General features: G+C 48.6%; 9 protein-coding genes across 9 annotated transcripts; 5 read left to right on the top strand and 4 right to left on the bottom strand.

Moving 5' to 3' along the window:
• Positions 1 to 895: 895 nt before the first annotated feature.
• N7466_008356 (putative importin beta-4 subunit) lies at positions 896 to 4475 on the bottom strand (the record flags this gene model as incomplete). Its single annotated transcript, XM_057167745.1, has 3 exons — positions 896 to 1808; positions 2021 to 4343; positions 4430 to 4475. The coding sequence occupies 3 exons, from the start codon at positions 4473 to 4475 to the stop codon at positions 896 to 898; spliced, it is 3282 nt and encodes a 1093-aa protein (XP_057018376.1).
• Positions 4476 to 7573: 3098 nt separating this feature from the next.
• Positions 7574 to 9575, top strand: N7466_008355 (Major facilitator superfamily domain general substrate transporter; the record flags this gene model as incomplete). The annotated part of the gene is made up of 4 exons (XM_057167744.1): positions 7574 to 7830; positions 7902 to 8172; positions 8234 to 8582; positions 8644 to 9575. 4 exons carry the CDS (start codon positions 7574 to 7576, stop codon positions 9573 to 9575), a joined length of 1809 nt encoding a protein of 602 aa, XP_057018375.1.
• Positions 9576 to 11989: 2414 nt separating this feature from the next.
• N7466_008354 (Zn(II)2Cys6 transcription factor) lies at positions 11990 to 14217 on the bottom strand (the record flags this gene model as incomplete). The annotated part of the gene is made up of 2 exons (XM_057167743.1): positions 11990 to 14125; positions 14185 to 14217. The coding sequence occupies 2 exons, from the start codon at positions 14215 to 14217 to the stop codon at positions 11990 to 11992; spliced, it is 2169 nt and encodes a 722-aa protein (XP_057018374.1).
• A 1023-nt stretch (positions 14218 to 15240) lies between these two features.
• Positions 15241 to 16934, top strand: N7466_008353 (putative aldehyde dehydrogenase; the record flags this gene model as incomplete). Its single annotated transcript, XM_057167742.1, has 4 exons — positions 15241 to 15289; positions 15362 to 15812; positions 15875 to 16580; positions 16647 to 16934. The coding sequence occupies 4 exons, from the start codon at positions 15241 to 15243 to the stop codon at positions 16932 to 16934; spliced, it is 1494 nt and encodes a 497-aa protein (XP_057018373.1).
• A 225-nt stretch (positions 16935 to 17159) lies between these two features.
• N7466_008352 (Short-chain dehydrogenase/reductase family protein) lies at positions 17160 to 18119 on the bottom strand (the record flags this gene model as incomplete). The annotated part of the gene is made up of 1 exon (XM_057167741.1): positions 17160 to 18119. The coding sequence occupies one exon, from the start codon at positions 18117 to 18119 to the stop codon at positions 17160 to 17162; it is 960 nt and encodes a 319-aa protein (XP_057018372.1).
• Positions 18120 to 18603: 484 nt separating this feature from the next.
• N7466_008351 (sialidase family protein) lies at positions 18604 to 19686 on the top strand (the record flags this gene model as incomplete). The annotated part of the gene is made up of 1 exon (XM_057167740.1): positions 18604 to 19686. One exon carries the CDS (start codon positions 18604 to 18606, stop codon positions 19684 to 19686), a length of 1083 nt encoding a protein of 360 aa, XP_057018371.1.
• Positions 19687 to 20253: 567 nt separating this feature from the next.
• N7466_008350 (fumarylacetoacetate hydrolase family protein) lies at positions 20254 to 21155 on the top strand (the record flags this gene model as incomplete). The annotated part of the gene is made up of 3 exons (XM_057167739.1): positions 20254 to 20316; positions 20373 to 20634; positions 20725 to 21155. 3 exons carry the CDS (start codon positions 20254 to 20256, stop codon positions 21153 to 21155), a joined length of 756 nt encoding a protein of 251 aa, XP_057018370.1.
• Positions 21156 to 21693: 538 nt separating this feature from the next.
• N7466_008349 (Zn(II)2Cys6 transcription factor domain-containing protein) lies at positions 21694 to 23868 on the bottom strand (the record flags this gene model as incomplete). The annotated part of the gene is made up of 1 exon (XM_057167738.1): positions 21694 to 23868. The coding sequence occupies one exon, from the start codon at positions 23866 to 23868 to the stop codon at positions 21694 to 21696; it is 2175 nt and encodes a 724-aa protein (XP_057018369.1).
• A 1119-nt stretch (positions 23869 to 24987) lies between these two features.
• On the top strand, positions 24988 to 26383 carry N7466_008348 (L-rhamnonate dehydratase; the record flags this gene model as incomplete). The annotated part of the gene is made up of 3 exons (XM_057167737.1): positions 24988 to 25074; positions 25137 to 25359; positions 25419 to 26383. 3 exons carry the CDS (start codon positions 24988 to 24990, stop codon positions 26381 to 26383), a joined length of 1275 nt encoding a protein of 424 aa, XP_057018368.1.
• Positions 26384 to 26833: the final 450 nt, after the last annotated feature.

The following is a 26833-nucleotide window of genomic DNA, read 5'->3' as shown; positions in this document are numbered from 1 at the left end:
ACACTTCTCGCATCTTCTTTGGCATTCCTGAGGTCCGCACCCAACCCAGTTTATCTCCGTACAGCAACTTCCAATTATTTTGTCGCTGCTTTTTACAAACAATGGTAGGTTCAACCTTCAATGTTGTGTACTGGTGAAATAAGAGTAAAATGATCATTAATGGGGGCCCATCAGCAGCTGCTTATCAAAGTTGACAACGTTTCCACACCCGCACTCCGCTCCTTAATCCTCCTGCACGTCGCCGAACTATGTCAAATTGTACCTTCGGAATCCTGTGACATCCTTGACATCTCAAGTCTCCAGGCAAAAAACGTTACTTTGTATTCTGCCTGGGACGGGGCCGAGCTATTGGGTTGCGGGGCTCTGAAGGAACTTTCGCCAACACACGGGGAAATCAAGTCCATGAGGACTGTTGCTGCTTCTCTGGGCAAAGGGGTTGGACGCGCCATTTTGCAGCACCTCATTAAGGAGGCGAAAGCCAGAGGATATACTAGACTGAGCTTGGAGACTGGCAAAGATTGTGCCTTTTCAAGAGCGGAGAACCTGTATAGCAAGGCGGGGTTCGAGTTTTGTGACCCGTACGGGACGTTGCCTCCCTGCCCAGCAAGTCATTTCATGACTCTCAAGCTTCAATAAATACCACGTAATGTGATGGCCATGACATGTTCGTGGAAAGCATTGGTACAGGTAGTTACGATATTGGGAAGACGGGAGAACCAAGTACAAGAAATATTGTAAATCAATTGAACTATATACAGCAATCACTTTTTGTTTTTCATCATTCATCGCGGGGATCGCCGCGCAGACAGGGTATCGTCTAGTCATCTCGTGGAAAATCCACATCACATCGTCCGTCTATTACCATTCCAAAGGGTCATCAAAATAAGTCATGCATTTACAGCTGCTCAGCCCAAGGGGCAGAGCCAGGCTGCATCTGGTTGAGCCACTTAACAAGCTCAATGAGCTCGGCACGGCGCTCATCCTCAAGCTGGTCCTCATCGCCAGTCAGAACAGCCTGGAAGACGGGAAGCAGGTTGGGGGTGAGGTCGCGGATAGTAGCGTCCTCCCACTTGTACAGCTGGCAGATCATGCGGTACAGGGGGTCGTTCTCCTCGTAGTCGTTCTTCAAGGGCAAGATGTTAACGAGGACGGGCAGAACGTGGGCGGTGGGCACAGCCTCGCGGTTGCGGAGGATCATGCGGCTAACACAGCCGGTGGCATTGTCCTGAAGACGGGAGACATCCATCTGGAGGCACTGCTCAAGACGGCTGAGGATGGTAGGGTAGGCCTTGGCCATCTCGTCAGCGGCGTTGGAGTGCTCAACCAGGCGACCAACGGCGTAAGCAGCGTTGGAGCGAGTCTGGGGGTCCTCGTCACCAAGACGGTGAAGAAGAAGCTTCAAGAGAGTGGGGGTCAAGGGGGTGACGGCATCACCCATGCCGTTGATGCACTCGGCGAGAACACCAACAGCGGTGGCGCGCTCCAGAGACTCACTGCTGCTGGCGAAGCGGAGGATGGTCTTCTCGAACATCTTCCACAGCTCGGAGAAGCTAGAGCCAAGAGCAGTAGCCATACCGGAAACAACGTCGAGAGCGGTGTCAACAACGACCCAATCGAACTCGGAGGTCTCACCAGCGCCGTCAGTCTCATCCTCATCCTCGAACTCCATCTGGCAAGGATGCTTCTTGCTAATGATGTCGGTGATTTGGTGAATGACGTTGGTGAGAACACTCTCATCAGCGATGAGGGCGGGACCGCAGAAGCGAAGGTTCTCGGCCATGTTGCGGTTGATATCGGCGACAGTAGCACTATTATGGACTCGTTAGCAAATGTCTGCCAAAATGTTGTCCAATATGATAGCAAAAAAAGGGTCAAGTAGTTATCATTCGTGATAAACGCGGTTCACATCACGCGTGCTCTTTGGCACGTCAAAGTGAGCTGGGTTAAGCGATAGGTATAATCATCTAACAAGGAGAATGGGAAGAAAATCAAGAACAAGAAAAAAATAAGTGAAACGTACCGGTCCTCTTCCTCAGTCCACATCTTAATGGTGGCAGTCATGAGAATCTCACCGAACTTGGCAACCTCCTTAGCAGGCTCGATCTGCAGGGGAAGACCAGGCTGCCACTTGGCCATCTGGCCGTTTTCTTCAGCAATGGCGAAGAGCATGGCATAAGAGCGGTGGAGAGTGCTGATGGTGCTCTTGCGAACACCCTCGTAGTGGTGGTCACACAAAGGCATGACCTGCTCAATGGTCTTCTCGAAGTAGGGCAAGAAGGCGCTGCGAGTGTGAGTAACAAGGTCACCAATGACCTCAACAGCAATCTCCTTCTCAAGAGCCAGAGGGGTAGTGGCGGTGATGTCATCCCAGTCATCATCATCACCACCGAGCTCGATATCTTCGATATCACCCTCGAAATCATCCTCATCATCATCAGCGCTAGCAACCTTGACCTTCTGGCCAGCGACGGTGACTTCCTGTCCAACAAGGTCCTTGGCAGCTTCGCCCAGAGCGACGTCAAGCTCAGTCTCGTCCTGCTCGAGACAGGCAAAGAGACCGTTGACCGCACCGTCGAGGAAAGCGGCAAAGTGTTCACCGTACACCTTGGCCATGGCGCCCCAGAAGATGTAGGTGCTCTCCTTAAGGCGAGAGTGGCCGAGGTTCAGAGCCTCCTCGGTAGCACGCATCAAGGGCTCCACGTAGGGCTGGTAACGCTCAGGGCCAGCAGCAGCAGCCATCTCACCCATAGCATCAGTGACACTAGCGCGGAGGTCAAGCTCGGCCTCGCTATCCTTGACAGCAGCAAACTCCTGAAGCAAGTGCATGGACTCGTCGAAGAATGGCAGGAATGAGTCACTGGCAGACGAGGCGAGAGATCCAAGGGCACCGGCAGCAAGAGACTTGATCTTGAAGTCGGGGTGCTTGAAGAGGTTGTGGAGAATGGGGACAAGCTCGGACTGGTAGGGAGCGACATCCTTCTCATCGAGACCGTCAACGACAGCATCAATAGCACTGATACCAGCCTTGAGGATATCAACAATAGGTCCCTCCTCCTCACCCTTGTACTCTTGCATAGCACTGGTAAGGTTCTGGAACAGCAAGGGCATAAGAGCCTGGTGCTCCGCGGACAAATCCTCGGCAAGATCATCGGCGAGACGAGCGACGGTGTGCAAGGAAGCCATGCGGACCTTGTACTCTCCGTCAGCAAGGAGCTGCAGGACCATGGGGAAGATATCCTTCATCTGGGTGCTGATGAAGTCAGGGGCACCCTCAACACACATGCCGAGAGCCAGGATACCGGCACGACGGTAGTTGGGGTCGGCGCTGTTGAAGTACTGGCCAAGAGCCTGTAGAAGAGGAACAACGACCTGACTGGGTGGAAGACTCTGAGAGAGCAAATCCAGGAAAGCCAGAGCAGAGCGAGGAGGAGTAATATCGTCATCGGCAGCAGAGTCATCATCCAACTCGGTGACAATGTGCAAGGCAGTACGAGTAAGCTGCTCACCAATGCGGAGGCCCTGGATCTTGACCTTACGGTACTGGATGCACTGCATGAGGAAGCTGATGGCCTGGGTACGAGTGTCCTCATCGACCTCGGTGTTGGCGGACATCTCGTTCATGAACATGACAAGATCCTTGAGGTGGACATTGAGCAGGGCAGAGTCACAACCAAGCAAGGTCTGGAAGACCTCAAAGGCTTGCATGATGCGGTCCTCCTCGCTCTGGTCAATGGCGTTCTTGAGGACGGCGACCATGGAGGGAACCATATCCTGGAAGACCTTGACGGGGCCAGGGTGGAGCTCGGGCTCAATGTACATAGCCAACTTGCTCAAAGCCAGCAGAGTGTTGATGCGGACCTCGGCGCTCTCGGGATCCTGAATGGTCTTGCCAAACAGGGTGAACAAGTCCTCGAACTTCTCCTCGAAAGTCTCACCGAGGGTCTCAAGGATAGTGTACAGGATGTAGATAGCAACGCCACGCTCATCCTGGTTACCGCTGTCGGCAGCGCGGATGAGGATGTTGGGCAGATCACCCCACTCACCATCGTTCAGGTCAATCTTGGCGATAGCGGAGATGATCCGAGCAATGGAGTGACGGACGAGAGGGGAGCTCTCGCCCATGGTGGAGCGGAGCAACTGCTCACGGATCTGGGGCTTCTGCTCATCGCCGACCTTCACCCAGTGCTTCTGAACGAGGGATCGGGACTCGACAGCGGCAAGCTGGCGAAGGTTGGAATCCTCATGAGCGGTAGCAATCTGAATAAGGAGGACAAGGGATGCGGGCTGAGTGTAGAATTCCTTCTGCAGGACGCCGGTCGCTTCCTTAACGTTACCCTGGGAGGCTGGAAAGCAAGGGTCAGCGGGAAGATTCTTCAAAAAGGAGAAAGATTTTCCGAGCTTGAAATGCTCGTCATGCTGGAGTACATACGGTCGAGAACAATCTGCAATTGCTGCAGGAATCGTTGCTGATCCATTATGGCAATATGTGAGGGTGTAATTTCACCCAAAAAACTTCCGTTTTTTTTTTTTTCTTGTTCCAAAGAAAAGATTCCGTCCCAAGCTGCTTCTCTATTGGAGTAATAGGCAGCAGGACCACGATGAGCAAGCTTGTCGCTAGACAAACAGCTCAATAATAAGAGAGGGGGTATCACAAAGAAACAAAAAAAGAAAGAAAAAAAAAAGGAAAGGAGTGGTGGGGGAGAAGAAGAAGAAGAGAGAAAAAAAAATAACGCGCAGAAGAAGAAAGAAAAAAAAAGTTGATCAGGGGTGGGGTCACCTGATTTGGTCTAGTGTGGAGGGACCGGACTCTAACGATTGGTCAGAGAATTTCCAATTGGGCATGGAACATCGTCATGGCATTTGGGTCGCGGCACGCGCTAGCGTTTTTCCATGCAGAGATTTCGAGGGAGCTATAGCCTCTATGTTATGGGGGGAAATTTAAAGGGGTTGAAGAACCAGTTGACACCTTGAAGATGAAAAAAAATTGTATCTGCATACCAAAAACTCAAGTTACGCCATAGACACGGATGGGACGGAATCCTTGATACTTTGGTACCGTGGACTTGCCTCAATAGCCGATTACTAGTTTCTCCTTTCCCCATGGTACAACTCCTTCCTATACCCTACACTGTAGCCCCTGAGTCTAGTATGGATGTTTTTGGAAACCTATAGTAGGCAACATTTGAACCAGATACTTTTGCTCGATCCATCATCCACCAGTTCACCGTGAGATATTTCCAACACAACATTTGAAGATAGATCTGTTGGCAATAATTTTTTTTTTTTTTTTCCGAATATAGGTCCCTGCAACAAATCAATTGATGTTGAAAGGTCCTGATATAAAATTTGTGTCTTCAATGACACCTATAAACGCATCCTTCGAATGTTCAAGCCCGCGCGTGTGTGTTTCCAATCAATCTCAAGTGCTAAATATGCATGTGCGCAACATTGAAGGTTCCTCTTAAGTGTAGTACCCACAGAATGATGTCCACCTGGGACCTATATGTATGTACCCTGGAGGTGCCTTCAATTGATCAAAAGTCCACGAGGACCTATATGAAACTAGTATCTAGTATGTAGTATGTAGGTACAACCTGGTAGAGCTGCCATTTTGAATTGTTAATTGCCCTCAACCAATACTACTACTAGTAGGCACTAGTATATTTTGACATTTGACCTCCCGGGAGGGCTTGAAATGTTGGGAACATTTAGTTAGGTATGAACCATTTCTTGGAAGGTCGTATGAATACAAATAGCAGTTTCCAAGGGTTAGAGTATAGATGTAGGTAGAACTGGAAAATTCCAAGGTTTGATAGGTACACAGGGCATTTTGTGGTGATTAGCGGTCAAAAAGCTGATCTCCCAATTGAGGTGAAGAAGATTTGTGAGCGCGCGTTTTATCTGGAAACTTTGGAACCGTGGAATGAAAATCACACTTTATAGTAACATTTGAATGCAGAAAGTTAGCGTAATCCAAAAAAGAAGCTGGTAGGAGAAGTTAGTTAATTTTCTTCATTCCAAGATACCGTGATCAATATTGCCAAGTAAGGAGGTAAGATACATCACGGATTGACGATGGCCAGTTTTATCGGGCGCGCGTCGGTGATGGCTTCCTTGGCTTGATTGTGATAAAAAGCCGATCAAAATTGTATTGATGCCTCAATCGCAATTCGTGGATATGAATCATGATATGGCGCGTACGAGTTGATCAGATAAGATTGAAATGCCGATGATCGCAACTTCGCAAGTAAACTACTTTTGAGGACTGGTAATTGGCCAACGTTAAAATGCAGTACGCAATACATCTCCAGATTTATGTCCAAAAAAAAGCCCCGCTAGACCATGATTCGAGAATATTTACCGCAGAACACGCGTAAAAGAAAAATACCATATTGACAGTGGGCTGATCTGTCGGCGACACTGGACCGAAAGTGGCCCCCGGGGCGACGATCTGATAACTTCCAAGAAACTTTGCAAGCCTTGGAATTGTTGCTTGTTGCGAGTTTTCCCGCATGCCAAGATGCTTTTCATTTGCTTGACGATCGGGTCGTTCCACATTTCTTCTCCATTCATCTTCCGTGTTCTCCGTAAGTACAACTCAACGCGGCCAAATCCGAAAGTTCATGTGTAGGAAGGATCATCATTCTCGGGGGCCAAAGGAGGCCGAGCTATCCATTCATCTTTCAGTGTCTCAGGGTCCTGGGGTGTGTGGGACCCATAGTCCCCACCACCCTTTCACTTGCACCGCACTACGGAATGACCCTGCTTCTTTGTGAGTGCCACGAGATAAGATCGCGCATCTGATTAGATCTTGATGGCCTATGTACTTCATTCTGGTACTAATTCAAATCTCCTGATTTAGGCGAAAAGTCTGGGACGCTTGGTCGTACTCACGATTCTTTTGTCGACCAGGAATTCCATCGGGTTCGACTTGTTTTGATGAGCCATATTGAATGCGTCATAGGAGTCCGTTGTTACCATTTCAATCTAAGCAACTCTTTGTTTACCAAGCAACCACCTTGAGATACAATTGCAAAAGACAGACATGGAACAAAATGATACATAAGATCCAATATTCAAACAGGTTTGAAAAAGTTCAGCATTTCCCTTACGAAACAGAATGAGCCATCTTGAATCGTGAAACGGTCAACCTGTGTTGTTTTGACCCACCCATCACCGCATCTTGGCGCCGATCAACTCAGGTCTCAGAGTTGAACACGAATCTGATTTTTCTTTTAATTCCCATTCCAGTAGCCCCCGGTGGAGCCGGGGTGCATCGCGCAGGGGGAAAATCGGACTTTTTGCTTCTGCCTAACAAATCATGATCCATAGCCCAGAATCCCCCAACTCTTAGCTGGCTCTGTGCAGCTGCTCGTGCTTTCTTGGTCTCCGACAAGCATCCGATTTCGGTGTCGGCATTCTATAAGGGCAAGGATTTTCCTCGGATTGTTTGGCTTTTTGAGTTGGGTGATATCGCTCAACCGCTTGATCGTCGATTTTTTTTAGTCTTCTTCTCCTCACCACTTTCCTCCGCCTTATATACTGTTGGCCACGTATCATGGCGGTAACACAGATGCGCCCCTTGCTACGCAGGGCACGCAATGTCTTCGGTCGTGGCATTAAGGATGACCAGGCAAGAAGTTCTTCGGTTGATACTGGATCTGCTGAGGGATCCCCGGAGAAGAAAGATCCTGGTGCTACTGACAACGTCGTCCCTGTTAACGAAAATGGAGCCGAATTACCCCAGGCAGGGCTGCAACAAGGTGTCGCTGATGCTGAGGCTATGACTCTGACGTGGTCAAGAAAAACCCTTTTCTTGGTGTTTTTGAAGTATGTGTGCTTGATCTACCCATTTCCTCTTGAGATTCCCTAATCGGGAAATTGACGCCTCGCTCCTACAGTATTTGGTTCCTGTACTTTGTCAACGCGTTTCAATCATCGGTCTACGACACTATCAGCCCCTATGTTGCGAGTTACTATGAATACCATTCACTATCTGGTCTTCCTACCGCTATCGGTGATGCGTGTTCCGCCGCGGTCTTCATCCCAGTAGGCAAGATGCTCGACACCTGGGGTCGAGCAGAGGGTTTCTTACTCATGACTATCTTCTCAACCTTGGGTTTGATTCTCATGGCCGCATGCGATGGCTTTTCTGTCTACTGCGCTGGATATGTTAGTGAACCCCCTTCAAGGTTTTTAGCATGGTTGTGCATGCTGATTTTCAATATTCTAGGTCTTCTACTCGATGGGTTTCATGGGCATGGAGTACTGTGTTGATGTCCTCACGGCTGATATGTCTAAGCTACAAAACCGGGCTTTCGCGTACGCATTCACTTCATCCCCATATATTATCACGGCATTCGCTGGTCCCACCGTTGGCCAGGAATTCTATGCTCTTCCTGGCGATGGCTGGAGATGGGGATTCGGCACCTGGGCAATCATTTTCCCTCTCACTGCTGCCCCCCTATTTTTTACGCTGAAGTCCACTCTTCGTAAAGCTCAGAGGGAGGGCCATATGGTCCGGGAGTCTAGTGGACGCACATTCTTTGAGAGTGTATGGCACTGGACGCGAGAGTTTGACTGTGAGTTACCGTCCCAAAAAACCTCCAGGTTACGCCGAGACCATCTTCTAATCTTCCGTAGTAATTGGTGTGTTTATCTTTACTGTCGGCCTTGTGCTCTTTGAGCTTCCGTTCGATATCGCCGACTACGCTCCGGATGGTTGGGCGACAGGCTATATCATTGCTATGCTTGTTGTTGGATTCTCCATGCTGTTCTTCTTCGCTATTTGGGAGAAGTTCTTTGCTCCAGTGCCTTTCTTGGATATCACTTACATTAAAAACCGCACCGTCATTGGCGCCTGTCTTTTAGATGCGACCTATCAACTCTCCTACTACTGCTGGAACTACTATTTCACGTCGTTCCTGCAGGTTGTTAACGGGCTAACTCCCCAAGAAGCCGGATGGATCAATCACATCTTCGATATTGTCTCCGGAGTTTTGTTGCTGATTGTCGGTTTTGTGATTTCCAAAACCGGTCGCTACAAGTGGCTTCTGTACATTTGCGTTCCGCTCTATATCTTCGCCCAGGGTCTCATGATCTACTTCCGTCACGCTAGTATGAGCGTCGGCTACCAAATCATGTGCCAGATCTTCATTGCGATCGGAGGTTCCATTTTCATCATCGTCGAACAGCTTGCCATTCTCGCTGCTGTTGACCACCAACATTTCGCCTCGGCCCTTGGTCTATTGAACGTCGTCGGTACGATTGGTGACAGTGCTGGTCTTACCATCAGTACCGTTGTTTGGGAAAACACATACCCAGTCGCCTTGCAGCGTTATCTTCCCGAGTCTGCTATGTCGAACTTTGATAATATCTATAACGACCTAGTCACCCAGCGAGGATACCCGTTGGGCTCTGCTACGAGAATTGCTATCCAGAAGGCCTACTCCTATGCTGAGCTGCGCTTACTTGCTATTGGTACGGGTATCATGGTTCTCGCTATTCCTTGGACTATGATGATCCGGGACATCAATGTCAAGGAAAAACCACAGGTGAAGGGAACCATCTTCTAAGATACCCCTGCATGTCCATTCTCCGTCGAAAATCTTCCACATATAACCGGTACAGTTGAAATGAGTCCGGTGTTACATAGAGCCCCTTTGGTCTTGGCGATGAATTGTCAACTCTTGATTCCTCATGTGCAACCTCTTATTTTCTGTTTTGACTCTATGACTTGGCTTCCGCCATTTGTTTAACTTTGGCCCAAAATCTGCAATTTCAATATATGCCACTCTTTGTTCACCCCTAGACATCCATGGTCAAAAAGCTATGGTAGTAAGGTTGTGGACGGGTCACGGGAGACTGGTCAAGAGTCAAAAGTGGCCTCGCGGAGTAATTACTACAGTCTGTCTGTATTGGTACTAGTGTGAACGGAATAAAGTAGTTCCGACCCCAATAACCTTAAATTTTAATGCTTAGAGCGGGTCTTATTAAGTATTACGGCGGCCGATACCACCCTACTGCCATAAGTTATAACCCAGTTTCAACTTTCCGACTGGCAGAAAGTAAATTACGAGTAATTCCAAATTCATATTTGTTTTTGAACTCTATATACAGCGCTGCATTATATACGGAATCCTTAAACTCCATTATACGTTGAATCCCCCTGTACTTCCTTCTATTTTGAATCCTTCAATGCTGAACTGCATTACACATTGCATCCCTGAACTCTATAATCAATCCATTCTTAAGTCTATTCTCAAGTCTATTCTCAAGTCTATTCTCAAGTCTATTCTCAAGTCTATTCTCAAGTCTATTCTCAAGTCTATTCTAAAAGTGACCCGTATTTAGATCAAAATCCCTTAAGATATTCCTGTATGTGATAAATACAATACGGGCGGGAAACAGGCCGGTGAGGTTAGAAATTGAAATTGGGTTATGGCAGTAGGGTGGCGGTTATCGGCCCCCATTATCCATATAAGTATAGTACTCTTGACTCTTGACTCTTGAATCTCGCATCAATCTTTCCTTCCCCGAAAAAGTTCATTTCTCAAATTTCCTCCCTATTTATCGTCTTGGTTATGGCTTCCTTGAGCACCAGTGACCACGGACTTTTCGTCCGAGAAATACCCGCCAAGCCGACCTATTCGAACTACTGGCAAGTTGGAATCCGCAGGCTTTCCTCAACCATTATTGTCGCGTTCCCCGTCACCTGAGGCCACACAGACAGACTGTATTCAGAGTCTCCCTTAGCTCCATACTAGTGCATAGAAATATCATCGCATATGACATCTTCGTACGACAATTATCCCCAGATCGCCGTGCTGCATTGAAGAAGAAGGCGTTGAGCGAGAACGACCCACCGCCACCACGGGCATTCCTCCTTGAGCTGGGTTCTCTGCGGCGTGCGCACAGAGAATACGCTAATAGCCGTCACTGGAAACTCGAAAATCACTGCTATTGACTGGGAAGTGGGTACGCCCGAATGTCACCTCGAAAAGATGGAAGTATTATGGGACACTGGTGCAACCAGCACCATACATATAATCACGAAAGACCGGTTGACATCTTAACTCAACACTTTCAAAAGCATCTTTCCGACCCGGTTCATGCACCATACCAGAACCAGGATGCAACACGAGTGCAAATCATCTCCTTTAACCTAGAGTTTACCAACACTATACTTAGCATGGACATCATCGCTTGGGTCGTTGATAGAGATGCAGTGCCGAATGGCCGGTCGGGGATACTTCTGGGACAAAAGGATTGCCTCGATGCAATTCAGTATAGTTCTATACCACGAGCGATTCTCCAGGCAGGAGGGCAGTCTGTCAATGAAATGTTCTGGGGAGATTTGATCCTAGAGAAATATGTTGACTCTGATGGGAGTTTGAAAGAGATTGTTCAGCTTTGCTCGTCCTGTTGTCAGATGTGGCTATTGATTACCCCTTGCAGCGAGCCGAACCTTGAACTACGGAATTTTATGCAATCCGATTAGCTTAAAAGCTTTAATCACCGATGAATCCTCCTTGTTATTAATACAAGCATTGTTATAACTTTCTCCACTCGGAATTGTAAATGCGATTGACTAAGAAGTAATAGTTATATGGGGCATCTCTACGCGCATCAGGATCTCTCTAGCCGGTGCCTGTGCGCATGTGCCCTTATGGTAAATGTCAATAAGAAGGAGCTCTTTTTGGCTTCCTGTCTCGTAAGAAAGAAAAATCGAAAGATACTACGTACTACCACTATGTGAGTATTCTCCCCGTCATATCACTCAATCCAGAGCTCAAGTGCTGATCAAATGGTTTTCGGTCACGCAGCATGCGTCACTGACTTGCAGGCTTTCCGGACGAACAAATACCAAGCTTTGGCTGAGGTTATTATTCCCGCTAACAGCAATTTCATCCCTTTTGATTTCACCGAGGGTGTTTACTGAAGGCCACAGGGTGTATAAGTTGGAGTAAGGGCGTGGATTTAATTTATGCTACCCCATTGTTGTCTCCCATCCCTTTTCAATCATGACGTCGATCCAATAACTATCAGCTTCTCCGGCATCCATCCGCCTCCAAACTTCCTTCACAAGTTTTACGCAAACATTTATTGGTTTAGGTGGCAAAACATGCAGGAAAGACGTGAGACGACCGAGAATAAACTTCCGTGTCTGGGAGACTTCAATGGCCTCCATTGAAATGTTTGGCGTTTCGGTACCAGATCCAGCCTGGTCATCCGTGGGGTCATCCTGTTGATGAATTTCAAATTCGGCACGAGGGTGCCTTGTATCCAGTCGTGGCAGACGTAGCTCGCTACATGAGGCTACCAGTAGTAATGGTTGGAGGCAGCGGGTACGGGATTCGAAGGGAATGGTTTTCAGGCGTGAGAGGAGCGTGACGGCAAAATCGGTGAGCCAGGTGTCGTAGAGTGAATCCGGTGGGGTTTCCTGGGATGTGGATTCGGGTACCCGAGGAATATGATGATGTGAGCAGGGAGGGAATATGTGTGCGTTTTGATGGGGTGGTTTGCTTTTGTTAGGCGTAGTACTGTCTGATGGTTCGCCGAAGCCCGAAGGCAGATTCATGCAGTCTAAATCAATTGGGAAGAACGGGTCGCCGACTGCTTCCGCCGAAAAATCTGGGAAATGAGCCGCCACTGGATTTTGGAGACGGTCACGGAGTAAATCTGGGAAGACGCGATATAGCTGGATTAACCCCGTACACCGATATACTTCAGCGACAGTAAGGAGATGCCAGATTGGAGTTTCATCATCCCCGGTGCTGACAATCTCTGCTTCTGTGAGATGAGCCAGGTTTAATAAGCGGTCTTCTAACTGATGTGCCTTTTCGATGGCAATCTGTGCACGTCTTATATCGTCCTGGGATGTGAAATTTCGAGAATGGATACGTTGCCGTTCTTTGCGGACAAGGCGGCCCACTTCATGTACAGTAAATTGCGCATCTCGTGCTATGCCAGTCCACGGGTGGGGCACGCGTTGAAGAACAAGAGTTTCATTCGTAAGCGAGGCACGAGATGTATCAGAAAACATCGTGGAGTCATTGTCTGAGACAAAAGAGAGGAGCATCTCCCAGTATACAAGAGCCTCCTCGAAAAAGCGATAATTATTACTGCGGCTGTTCGGGACGCCGATAGGTTCCGTACTAGATCCGTCAGAGATTGAGTTGAGATGCTTCCGGAGTAAATTGAAGAAGGAAATTCCCAAGTCTTTCGGATCGTGCCAACTTGCTGTCTGGCCAAGCATGAGGAGCGCTAACAAAGACTTGTCGTCCATGACTGCCTCGAGTGTGATGATATTGACAGCTTCGTCCCTCATTTTTCGGCCTATTGGGCCAAACTGTGGGAAGTCGTTGACAAGAGTTGCAGCTGCCATGCTTTGCATTGTACGGCACATAGCCAATGATGAGCCCCATAGTCTGGAGACGGTCGTGCGGAACGGGTTCATCTGGCTATCATAGCTGGAGAAGAGAGCCGCAACCTCTTTGAAATAATACTCAATAAGGGTCCATGATGGGTTGTTCAAAGGACGAGATATTGACATGGTGTTTCGCGAAGTAGAACGTTGTGAAGCAGGTAGGTGGCTGCGGACGATCCTTGAAGGCGAGAAATCTGGGTAAACACTCCCATCATTGGCAAGATTCTCTTGTGGAGGGCCAATCAGCGATAACAGATGGGATACATCGACCGTCATATCGCCCGATGAAGGTAGGTCATATGGCAAATTTTTATTCGGCGAGAAACCCGACGGTGATATCGGGATTGGAGAAGATGGACAGAGATCGGTTAAATCTGGCAGTGAACGATTCCCCGGAAGATCCCAAAGATTGTCGCAAATAGCGTTTGTGTCATCTATTTCAAATCCTACATCATCTGGCTGTAGATGCGCATCGCGGTTCGTACTATCTAGCGACGGTGCATCACCCACTGCAGCAGGAGCTTCCCTCGGCACTGATGGAGTTGGTTCCGGGCTAGGCGGTTGGCCATCTGATAACGCGCCCGGGCTAGACTGCACATATTCGGTGACCCATTTTAGTGACTGCACATACCCAGGACACCGGACCCCAAGTCGGGTGCAGCGACTACAGTTAGGCTTCTCCTCTCCACACTTGACCTGTTCCAGTAGGTTAGAGTCTGGTCTCTATGAGGGAAGCTCAGACTATGCAAAGATACTGACTCTTTTGCTTTTGCACCTTGCACATCCATTGCGGGATTTTTTGACTCGTCGCATGATTATCTGGAATCTGGATCCGAAGCTGTCAAAAACGACAAAGCCCGTTTATTGTGAGAGGCACATGTAGAGTCGTGACTTGTGCGGGGAAGCGCTTGTCGCGTTACACGAATCGATAACGGGAAATGTTTGCCTGATTTGACCTTTCAAGGTTGGCAATACCATTTCGATTATTCCGTACTTCACATTGAACAGCATTTTTCTTGTATAAGGCGCCGTTAACCTAGGAGCGAACTATCATGAGCCCTGGAGTCACTTAATCACTGAAGAAAATGATTTTGCCAAACCGCAAGGGCGCACTCTGCCATACAGCATACCCTTTCGAGGAAATGGTAAACCAGCTTTTCTCATAACATACGGGAGGCCTAACGACCACGAGAGTAAGCCTAGCTCTAGGATCGGTGTGCTTCTCAAAGGCGTGGCAAAGTCTCCCGGGACCGCTTCCGCTATTGACAGGCATTTCAGATATCCACTCCAGCGCTGAATTTCCCATTTCGCATACCCACGATTGATAGTTGGGGTGGTTGGTATGCAGACGGGCATGCATTATCATCTACAATGCGTTTTACATACCAATGACTAACTATCATGTATGTTGATCAGTCGATTTGTCCAACTTCTCCGACCCTAGGAGCGCTCGGAATGGTCCCGGGCTCCCGGTAAGCCATGGGGGCACTAGTCAGGGATCTAGATAATTTAATGCACCGTTGCCTTGTAGCTCATGTATATTTCCCCGCTTCACTAAGATAAAACACAGATCTTTCCCTCACTCAGCCAAGGGTCATGCCGAAAGTCCTCGGAAGCGGAATGCTAGCGCGGAACGGTGCTTTTCTTACTCGAGTGAGTCGAGTCAGCCCGTGTCAGCCGGGTCCCCACAGTAGACCGTGCGCCCTGGGGTCAACATAGAAAAGCAGCTTGGTGTACCCAGTCGTTGACTGATGGTATGAGTCCGTATGACTTGAAATTCAGCAATCACTAAAACTGCCATTTTACTTAAAATGTCTTCATCGTTGACAATCACCGGAGTGCAAGGTCGGAAGGTTGCCGGTGAGTCCAGCATACTACTAGTCATTGACTCGTTGCTGAAATGAGCTCTGAAACTCACATGCTGCATTCAAGTGCCGACCGGACTGTTCATTCACAATGAGTTTGTGCCATCTTCCACAGGTCTGACCTTGGCCGTGGAGAATCCATCGACGGGCGAACATCTCGGAACCATTTCCGCAGCTGGATTGGAAGATATTAACAAGGCAGTGAAGTCTGCCAAAGCCGGATTCGAAGCTTGGAAGGCGGTTTCAGGACCCGCCCGCGCTCGTCTTATACTCAAATTGGCTGATTTAGTCGAACGTGATGCGCAGGATCTGGCATCTCTGGAGGCCGTTGATTCCGGTACCCTATTTACCGATTCAATGGGATTGAATATCCCACAGGCGGTTGGCTGTCTTCGATACTATGCTGGTTGGGCTGATAAAATCGATGGTAAGACACTTGAGATGGATGGTGGTATTGCATACACCCACCGGGAGCCTTTGGGCATTTGCGGTGCCATTGTCCCCTGGAACGCACCGTTGTAAGTGACTTCCTGCCAAGCTGATGAACTATGGGGTGATATACTAATATGATAATTTGAAGAATGATCACAATCTGGAAACTGGCACCAGCCATTGCCACTGGTAACTCGTTGATCATCAAGTCCTCCGAAAACTCGCCCTTGTATGCCCTGCGACTAGCCGAGCTAGTCAAGGAGGCTGGCTTCCCCGCAGGCCTGGTCAACATTGTCGCCGGCGACGGTGCCAATGCAGGCCAGTCTCTTTCCGAACACATGGAAGTCCGAAAGATTTCCTTCACAGGAAGCGCCATCGCCGGACGGAAGATTCTTCAGGCGGCAGCTCGAACCAATTTGAAGAAGGTGAATCTCGAACTCGGAGGCAAGGGGCCGTCGATCGTGTTCGATGATTGTGACCTCGAGAACGCTCTGCTTTGGACCCGTATTGGTATTACTGCCAATAATGGCCAGATCTGTGCAGCGGGATCGCGCATCTATGTCCAGGCTTCCATCTATGAACGTTTCATTGAGGCGTATAAGAAGGCTTCAGCCGATGCTCCCACTGTTGCTGGCGATCCATTGGACGCCGCAACTACAAAGGGTCCTATCGTTAGCAATGCTCAGCACAAGAAAGTCCTAGACTACATCCGCCAAGGCAAGGAGTGTGGCGCGCGTTTGCTGTTTGGTGGCGAGCGAATTGGTGAGAAAGGATACTTCGTCCAGAATACTGCCTTTGCGGATGTTGCAGACGATGCAACGATTATGCGAGAAGAGATTTTCGGTCCAGTTGCGGTAAGCTGTCATTCCCAAGGCATAAAGCAGCTACCAGTGGTTTTCGTGCTAACATTTTTGCACCAGAGTATCGCCAAGTTCTCCACCGAGGCAGAGGTCATCGCTAAGGCCAATGACACTGCTCACGGGCTGAGTGCTGCCATCTTCACAAATGATGTCAACCGTGCGCATCGTGTTACTAAAGCCCTGGAGTCTGGCCAAGTGACCGTTAACGCGTGGGCCATGCTGAGCCCTAATGTTCCATTTGGTGGAGTGAAAGAGAGCGGATTCGGCCGAGATATGGGCGAAGATGCCCTCGAGGGCTGGACTCAGGTCAAGGCTGTCAAGTATTGTATTCTCCCTGCGCGACTGTGAGTAATTGCGAATGAAGATTATCACAATTTTATTACGTTATAACGACTACTATTATGGTTTTGTTTTTGATAATCTACGGCACATAGGGTACTAGTGTTATCCAAGAAAAGCTGATGTGCACAGATCACACTGCCGGGAAGGCCACTTTAAAAACATAGGGTAATTATTATCAGGTGTTAACATAGTACATAATAAAAATAGCACGGATCCAGCGAATATTGATTCCTAAATGTTCTGCAAGATTCCAGGCCTGACGCCCTCGAGAATGGCTGTCACGTCGCTCCAGACCTTCTTCCGAGCCTTGGCTCCGTCTGCGCTGCGCACAAATTCCGAGAAAGCGGTGTTGTCCACAACTCCATCTGACATGTATCCGCCATGCGACTCTAGCCCGGTTAGAATACCAGCCACGAGAGTGCGTGATCCAATCTCAGTTGAGCGTGCAAGGATTTGCTTCATCGCCCAGAAAGTCCAACCTGCCTCTCGTCCCAGCTGCGAATGGCAAAGGCCAGGGTTCACCATATCAATGATAACTTCTGATCCGAGAACTCTGCCAGCTAGCTCCTGCACAACTAGGACCTCCAGCAACTTTGAGAGAGGGTATCGCTCGGCCATTTTGGCCTTCTCTGGGTCTGAAATAATCTGAAGGGTCTTGTCCTCCTTCCATTCATCGAATTTGACCCATGCATGGACTTCACTGACCACAAATGTCAAATGTGGGTGGCTGGAAGGCACTTCCTTCCTGGTGGCCTTGAGCTTTGGGAGGATGAGAAGCCCCATGAGCAGGGTGTTGATGACGTTGACTGTGATTGTCCGCTCATAGCCCTCGGCGAGCTGGAACTCTTTGGTTGCAATTGCCGCATTCAGAATAGCGGCATCCAGACGAGGGAGCTGGGAGATTCGATCTCCAAATGAGAGGACAGAGCCGTATGAGGCGAGATCTACCTCCCATACTTCGCAAACTCCAGGGCGCTCGGTAGAGGCTTCGATTTCCTTCTTGGCCTCTTCTCCGGCTGCCACGTTGCGCACTCCAACAATCACACGGGAGGCTCCTAGGCGAACAACATGGCGGGCAGCCTCAAGACCAAGGCCAACGTTGGAACCAGTGACGAGAATTGTCTGGCCGTCTAGTGATCCCTCAGGGTAGGAAGGACGAACGAAAAATTGCGAGTATAGGAAAGGAGGCATGGTTGCAAGCTGCGTTGAAAGAATTTGATGAGAAATCCTTTGATTTGCAGAATCGAAACAACCAGTAACAGGGGATTGTGGAAGTATTTATATGGAACTTGAAACAAGCTTGGAATTCAAGCTCGGATTCTGCCGGCAAACTTCGTCACTAGACTCTTCAAACGCGGAGATTGCGTGGCATAGAACTTAACTCCGTGCGAAGCCTAAGTGCGGAGCGCAGTTACCACACGACGGAATGAAAATTCCTCAAGAATCCTAACTCCACTATATTTGTGTTTAACACCGATCGCGGATTTTGACTTTGTGTTACACAGTCCAAGAAAATCCTCAGTTTCAAATGTGTTGATCAGCTCCAAAATCCCCCAATACAAGGGACACGGTTGGTTGACATGACGTAATAGCAGGCAGAAGCCGTTACAACTGCTTTTCTAACATGCAACCCCTCTCCGTCTTTCCAACTAACACTTGAGCATTCTTAACCACAATGCCTGGTCATCTCGGTCAGAAAATAATCAACGCCCTGGGGGGAAATCACTCCCATCATGAACCCTCACGGCAGCCTCCAGGTCGCGCAACAGTGAACAACGATGAACGTCCGCTTTCCTCCCCACCGAATGGAGGTACCTATCCCCGCCTCGCCCGTCTCGCAGATGGATCGATTCTGTCCTCATTCACCCGCTTCCCCGATGGAAAGCACGCTCTTTGCGTCGCCCGCAGCATCGACAACGGTCGCACCTTTGAGAACCTTTCCGAGGTCACTCGCGCAGCAGGGGATGTGGATAACATGTTCTTGTTAGAGGTGGTTCCGGGCGTCGTGCTGGCGGCTTTCCGCAACCATGACGTCGGACCTCATGGTCCAACACATTTCCGTATCACTGTATGCAGGTCCCAGGACGGAGGACGTACTTGGAACTATGCATCACAGGCCGCGGAGAAGGGTGCCCCACTCGGTATATGGGAGCCCTTCATGCGACTGGGTAGGCGGGGAGAAGTTCAGCTCACATACTCTCAAGAGTTCGCGCCCAATAATCAATGCACAATGCTGGTGACCTCGCACGACCATGGAAGTTCCTGGAGTCGTGCTGTCTGCTTGCATGGTGACAATGATCCTCTGCGCGATGGCATGAATGGCATTGCGACCAGTTTTGACAACGGCCGCGAGGCATTGGTAATGGTCTTTGAGACTACAAGATACGGTCCGTTTAGTATCGAGGCACTTGTCTCTTACGATGATGGTGCGTCCTGGCATAATCGTCATGAGGTATTCCGACCGAAGCCCGGTCACAATGCAGGATCACCTCAGATCACGTCATTTGCGGATGGTTCTATGGTCGTCGTATTTATGACCGATGAGGACTCGCCCAAGGTGGAATGGGTCAAGAATGCTTCGATCAAGGCTGTCTTCGCTCCGCCGCCACAGAATGGGCGTATTCAATGGAGCGGGGCCAGCGTGGTTTCGCAGGCCTCGAGCTTTTGGCCTGGTGTGATGGCGATTGATCAGCATACTGCTTTGGTAACTTATGACCGAGGAGGTCCCTTGGGGAAGACGGTCACTTGGCACCCCTAATAAAGGGGCCGAGATTGATTATAGCAGTCTTCCACCTTCAGTATTCAACAATCATAGCCTCAAATCCAAATAGCTCACCTCCTTGGACCTGAAATGCCGACATGGACTAAGCTGCAAGCACTCATCACACATCACCTGCATTAATGCCATGCAGTCCGGCTAGTTAAAATGCAGCTCGGCTGCAGCATCCGATTATCGGGCCAAGCACCCGCCTAGTCACAGTTCTATTCTGACTTGCAAATTAATACTGGATTCCTCGATGCAGTGAGATCTCTCTTTTATTAGTATTAACCACTCAACCCAATTAAATAGAATGCCCAATTAGATCACGTAGAATGCCAATCCAGATTGTGTGGAGTGACTTTGTCAAGAAACTCAGGGGGATAAAGATACAAGCGGCTGGGGCTGTCGCCGATTTCTCCGCATTCACCGGACTTGCGACCACCGGAGCTTGACCGAAGGCCCGAAGTCATAACCTCGAAATTCCCCCGGCCTTCCTTCCCTTTTTCCCTTCTTGTACTACCTAGACTTAAACTTCTCGGTCGCACAACATAATCACCATTCACAATGGCATCATCTCTCAGAGCCAATTGCCGCAAGGTCATGTGTATCGGCCGTAACTACGCGTGCGTCTCTTCTTCCCCACAGAACGGATGCGTTCCGCCTGAAAACCATTACCCTTCAAGGACTGTCTGCTTGTCTATGCCAATGCTAATATTCAATTGCCACGATACAGCGAACACATTGCCGAGCTGAACAGCGCGACCCCCAAACAGCCCTTCTTCTTCCTGAAGCCCTCTTCCTCCATCCTTCTCCCCGGCGACGGTCCCGTCCTCCGCCCTAAGGGTGTCAGCCTACACTATGAAGTCGAATTGGGTCTCGTGATTGGCAAGACTATTCGCGATCTTGACCCCAATGACGAGAAGAGCGCGTTCGAAGCCATTGAAAGTGAGTGTTTGAAAGCTTAGCTTTACTTACCCCGCAAATGGCAGTCACTACTACGATCAAGAAGCTCCGCTAACCCGATCGTTTCAAAAGGCTACATCCTCGCTATTGATATGACTGCCCGCAACGTCCAGGACGAGGCTAAGAAGAAGGGTCTTCCCTGGTCCATTGCTAAGGGCTTTGACACTTTCCTGCCCATCTCCGAAATTATCGCCAAGTCGCGCATTCCTAACCCTCACGACGCCTTCCTCCGCTTGAAGGTTAACGGTGTCGATCGCCAGGCTGACTCGACTAGCCTTATGCTGCACCGCATCGTTACACAGCTTGCTCAGATCTCCCGTGTTATGACTCTCGAGAAGGGTGATATTGTGTTGACTGGTACCCCCAAGGGTGTTGGTGAAGTCAAGGCTGGCGATGTCATGCGCGCATCTATTGAGGTTGACGGCAAGGAGGTTGAGGAGGGTCTCATTGAAGTTGAGGTCAAGGATCGCTCCGAGGGTCTTTATGAGTTCAAGGAGACCTAGGTTCGTATTCTGGATTTAGTTGCAGGTCGATGCCATGGATTATAAAAATAAGCTGCTTCGTTACAATACATACACACTTTCTTACTCCCCCAGCTCCAGAGCTATTTTTCAATTCTTTTCAAATTATCTATTGATTTCTGGGTCTAAGGGTGTTCATTCAGACTTTTCATTTTGAAGCACTTGAGTGCCATTGCTGATCAATATGTATGATCTGGTTGAGTGGGTATTGATCTAATGTAGGTATTAGATCTTTGAGATCTATTAGTACTAAATACTATGTATGGATGGAGAGAGGTCGCTTCCAACCAAGGTTGCCTTTGACGGTCAGTGCCTAGGTAGAGATTTAATAAGTCAGAATTAAATAGAGAGGTGCACAAATCGTATTGCATGTATTAAAACAAGGCCTTGGCCGTATAGCTAGTATCGTTGAACATTTGAAACTTTCGAAAGACAGAAGGACGGAATATTGCAAGGCGAAAACGAAGTAAATGTGCACGTACAAAAAATCACAATGGAAGAAATCAGTGCCTCGGAATTCCTATTGATCTTCAAACAGACCACAGTACATGTTCTCATCCGCATCCAATGCCCAATCCGACGGCAAAGAGTTGAGAATATCATCAAAGGTGTCCGATTGCATTGAGGGACTGCCGGAAACCATGGTATTTGGATTGTTGTCAGTTTCGGTCTTCTCTGTGGATGCAGATTGAGCTGGCTCTTCAGCCAGCGCCACAGGTACCTTTTCCCCCTCCTTCGAGGGGGTTTGGGAGGTTCCCAAGTTTTCGATTACACTTTTAAAAAGATTCTCGACATCATAAGATATCAGTTCAGAATTGGTTGTTGTCAATTGGGAGTTGTCGTTAGTATCTACTACACCCACTTGGAAAATCAGGGTGAAGTATCGAGTGGATGGAAAAGCAGGGAGCTGGTCACCTGGAGCTTTTTTCGCTTTTAAACCTTTGGCACGCTTTGGACGGTGCGCACCGGCTGACTTGAGGATACTCTTCAGATTGGCGTGGGCTTCACAGATGTGTGTATCGAGGTGCTTGAAGATTAGCTCAACCACTGGAATTTCAATTAAATCCAGCAAACTGTCAACCAATTGAAAGTAAAGGTCGGTGGCAACGATGACCGGACCTAAACTAAGACAGCTTTGAATGCCATCCTTTTTTTCAAGTCTAGTAGGCTCCGTGCTTCTTTGACGCAGCGCTTCACACAGTTCAGCCGTGAACCTGTCAGAAACCTCGGCCAGCTTTTGAAAGCTGACAATCAATACCAGAAGTAAAGTTGACCGCGCCAAGTCGGCATCGGACGCACGAAGCTGAACATCTGTTGTAGCCAGATTCTGAATGATCATGAGCAACTTGATCGTTCTGATTGCCGTTATAACTAACGAGTGAGCCGAATAAGGTTCTATGAAATTTTCCAAGTCCGTCAATTGAACACGATTAGCCGCCCAGTGAATGAACTCATGAACGAGAATCTTTGTTTCAGGTCTGTTTGGGTGCATGTGAGTCTTGGTCAGCTCCACAATTGGTGGTTTATCCTCATGCTGAATACTAAGATGGACTTTGACGATTTGTTGATCCGAAAAAGTCTTGTTGGTTAGGAAAAACAAAGTATCCAACGCCTCTTTCGACGGAGGACCAAAAATAGGTGGATTTTCTTGGGTAGGAGACTTGGAAAGCCCTATCAAGCACAACTGGGAAGAACTTCGGATACACCGGCGTTTATTGGAGCGGCAGGGCTGGCAGACTTGGGCCGGGTCGCATTTCTTCTTGCTCCGATGACACCACATACATGCTCCACCAAATTCTTTGAGCCTTTGAATATCTTCTTTTCGATTTTCGATATCCAACTGTGTTCTAGTCCGCTTTTCGCGACGACAATCTTTTTTGGTGGGATCCACCAGGACCCATTCCAATTCGGCCCTTGGAGACGAAACCTGTTCTGATCTGTTCGTTTGCAGTGAGTTCCTTGATAAAAATGCTGTCTTCTCACTGTAAGGACTTTGTATATATTTATTTCCACTGGACAAAGCAGGGTCAAACATTTGGGAGTTTATGGGCCCGGGAAGTGGATTTTGTGCAAAGTTTTGATCCGGAGAATAAGACTGCATTGGGGCTGTTGACATGGGTTCTTGTTCGTATGGTACTGAAGGTGGTGCAGCTTGGGTATATTGGTCTATGGGTCCGGAGAGTGGGTTTGGAGGAAAGTTTTGATCCGGAGAATAAGACTGCATTGGGGCTGTTGGTATGGGCTCATCTTCGTATGGCATTGAAGGTTGCGCGGCTGGGGCACATTGATTAAAGAAAAAATTTCTTTGGGGCACTTGAAACGATGATGGCCCGGGCATAGAAGGATCAAAGTACGCATCAGGCTGGAAATCCATCGGTCTGACTGCACGTGGCATATTAGTGTAGTAGGGTATATTGGCGATATTAGCAGCCGTTTGGTCCATAACTCCATTCCCATTAGGAAAAACATTTGCATTGACCGAAGGATTGCCCTGAAGTTCCCAAAGATTATTCATGCCATAGGGCTCTGAGGCAGGTGGATATTGCGGATAGTAATTTTCAGTCTGGGGGATCCTGTCATCTTGACTGGAGTTCGGTGCGTGATTGGCATCGGAAGATGGATTCTCATCCGAATAAGTGAAATAGTAAGGGTTCGGACCGGCGAGAGTCATTGGTGCGTCCTGTTGTGCGTACATGGTGACCGACCAGCTGAGCCAGCACTTGAAAAGGTTGAAGTGGAAATGGCAGCTCAAGTATACAATAGATGTTTGATAGAAGTTTCAATATAATGGATGTTATCGAAACGAGTACAGATACCTAAGGGGATGGAGGATGCATGGATGTAAGTAGAGAGAAGTATTATTTGACACTAGTACCTGTCTATGATGCCGCGACCAAATCTGGCATACTGGGCTTTATACTTCATCGCTTCCAAAATTACATGGTTGCCAGGAACTACTACTTTTCCTTTCTAGGCATTTTATATTTAAATTCCATGTTATGTTTGGAGTATATCGGTTTACTAGACCAAATACCTCGAATCCGTGATTTCGATCCTTGGAAGCCCTGTGGCTAAGGGCTGTGGAAGGTAAAAAAAAACCAGACCGAGGATGAAAGAAGTAGATTTCCTTTTTCGGAATTGAACCTCATCTGTCTACGGAAGGTCGGAGCACGACTACACGGGTATAACTAGCATTATACTCAAGTGCTGCTCTGGGCCAATATACCGGGTAGTATGTCCAGGCGTAGCGCTTTAGTATTTTAGTCATCGATTCTCAAATCAAGTTAGTTGAGATTAAAATGCCCATACCGTGCCTCCTACTTTAACTCAGCAAAACACCTACTAGTACATCATCAGGTACCTATTATCACATGTACCAACCTATGTGGGACAATGTTGACCTCAATAAGCTCCCATGATGTTTGGACCACCATCAGTTATAACTTATAGACCAAATTTCAAGAGCGGAAGAGAGATGGGAGCGAATTCAATTTCTCCAGAATATAACGCTTGGTTAATATGCGAGTTTTCAACATGATTTACATGGGAAAATCCCTAGGCTCAAAATTCATTATTGGGGTGGACATCTTGGCAGTGGCTCGCCTCATTTCCCCACGTTCTGCAACGGTGATACTCCGACGCTGTCCCGCAGCTCGGGGCATTGCTGGCCCGAGGCCTTGGATTTTTGTCGACACGCGCTCGTTGAAAAACTGTCCGTTCCCCCACCTTTCTCTATTTCTTTTTTCTTTCTCTTTGCATCCTTCTAATACTCTGTCAATTTGAAGTTCTGTCCTCATATTTTTACCTCACAATCATGGGTTCAGTTTCGGAATTTCCCCGCATTAAGGAGATCCGCACCTTCGTCATTGACGGTGTCGGCTCCGGTGGTGACTACCACAATGTAAGAAAATGCTCAATTGGCAACTTTGGAAGATTTTAAAAGGTCTAATTTATCTATTATAGGTCAAGGGAGGCCACTGGCTGATTGACAGCAACATCTCCACCCCCATGACCAAGTGGGCCGAGTACCGCGGCTCGCGTACTTCTTGGGGTATTAATGTTTTGGGATCTTTCTGTGTTGAGATTGAGGCTACAGATGGAACCAAGGGCTTTGCTACTGGCTTTGGTGGTCCCCCTGCTTGCTGGCTGGTTCACCAGCACTTTGAGCGCTTCCTAATCGGCGAAGGTAAGCTCGCATGACATGTTACTATGCTTAGCATAATTCTAACGCATGCATTACCATAGATCCCCGTGATACCAACAACCTGTTTGAGAAGATGTACCGCGCTTCCATGTTCTACGGACGTAAGGGTCTGCCAGTGGCTGCAATCTCCGTCGTTGATCTTGCCCTTTGGGACTTGATTGGCAAGATTCGCAAGGAGCCTGTTTACAAGATGATCGGTGGTGCGACTCGGGAGCGCTTGAACTTCTACTGCACTGGACCCCAGCCTGGTGTTGCCAAGGAAGCGGGATTTATTGGCGCCAAGGTGGCTCTGCCTCACGGACCGGACGAGGGAACTGAGGGTCTGCTGAAGAACGTCGAGTACCTTCGTCAAATGCGCGCCAGCGTTGGACCTGACTTCCCTCTGCGCGTCGACTGCTACATGTCTCTTACTGTCTCTTACACTATTCAGCTGGTCAAGCGTTGTGAAGCTGAGGGATTGGACATTGACTGGTGGGAGGAGTGCCTCGCGCCCGATGATTTCGATGGCCATGCATTGCTTAAGCGTGCCCACCCCACTGTCAAGTTCACTACTGGAGAGCACGAGTTCTCCCGCTACGGCTTCCGCAAGCTTGTCGAGGGCCGCAATCTGGACATTATCCAGCCTGATGTCATGTGGCTTGGCGGTCTGACCGAGTTGCTCAAGGTCTCTGCTCTTGCTGCTGCTTATGATATCCCCGTTGTGCCCCATGCCTCGGGTCCTTACTCCTACCACTTCGTGGTCTCTCAATCCAACTGCCCCTTCCAAGAATATCTGGCTAACTCTCCCGATGGAAAGTCCGTCCTGCCCGTGTTTGGCAATCTTTTCTTGAACGAGCCCATCCCTACCCAAGGATTCCTCGATGTATCCATCCTGGATAAGCCTGGTTTCGGTCTTGAGCTCAACCCCAACGCCCCGTTGATCTCAGGCCTGAGCCTCTTGAATCCCGCTCCCCAGAAGGGCCTTCCCGCTCCTGATAACGAGCACCTTGCCAATGGCACTGCCTAGGCAATTTGGGTTTTCGGCGTTCAATATATCTCTGTTTTGTTTTGGCCAGTTTCTTGATCTTTCACGAACTCCTTCTCTGCAATATGAATTCATGTACATAAATAGCCTTATGATCACTCTATCCAATACATAGACTTGAAGTTCCGGATGAGAAAACAAGTCTCAATTAAAATGTTCCATGTCAAACCATTCCCAACGTCAACGTTGAATCATGCCGAATTTTCCCCCATACAACTTGGAAATTATATGTAAGCACAAATTGATTGAATTGAAGAGATCCATATCACTTGACCAAAATAAAAAAACTCAAAGAGAGTACATGCACATGTACATTGTAAGGTTGTCTCGGCGGAATCAACAACACTGTCCACACGGAAGAATTTTGCCCCTCTCCATTGCCCCCACCGTGGGGGAAATGACCCCACACTCGGGCTAACATCACCGCGAAAG

The sequence above is a fragment of the Penicillium verhagenii genome (assembly GCF_028828195.1).
Source record: "Penicillium verhagenii strain IBT 33310 chromosome Unknown utg000008l_segment0_segment0, whole genome shotgun sequence".
Taxonomy (NCBI): domain Eukaryota; kingdom Fungi; phylum Ascomycota; class Eurotiomycetes; order Eurotiales; family Aspergillaceae; genus Penicillium; species Penicillium verhagenii.
The sequence above is the reverse complement of the archived record's forward strand: the minus strand, read 5'-3'. Positions and strand labels throughout refer to the sequence as shown.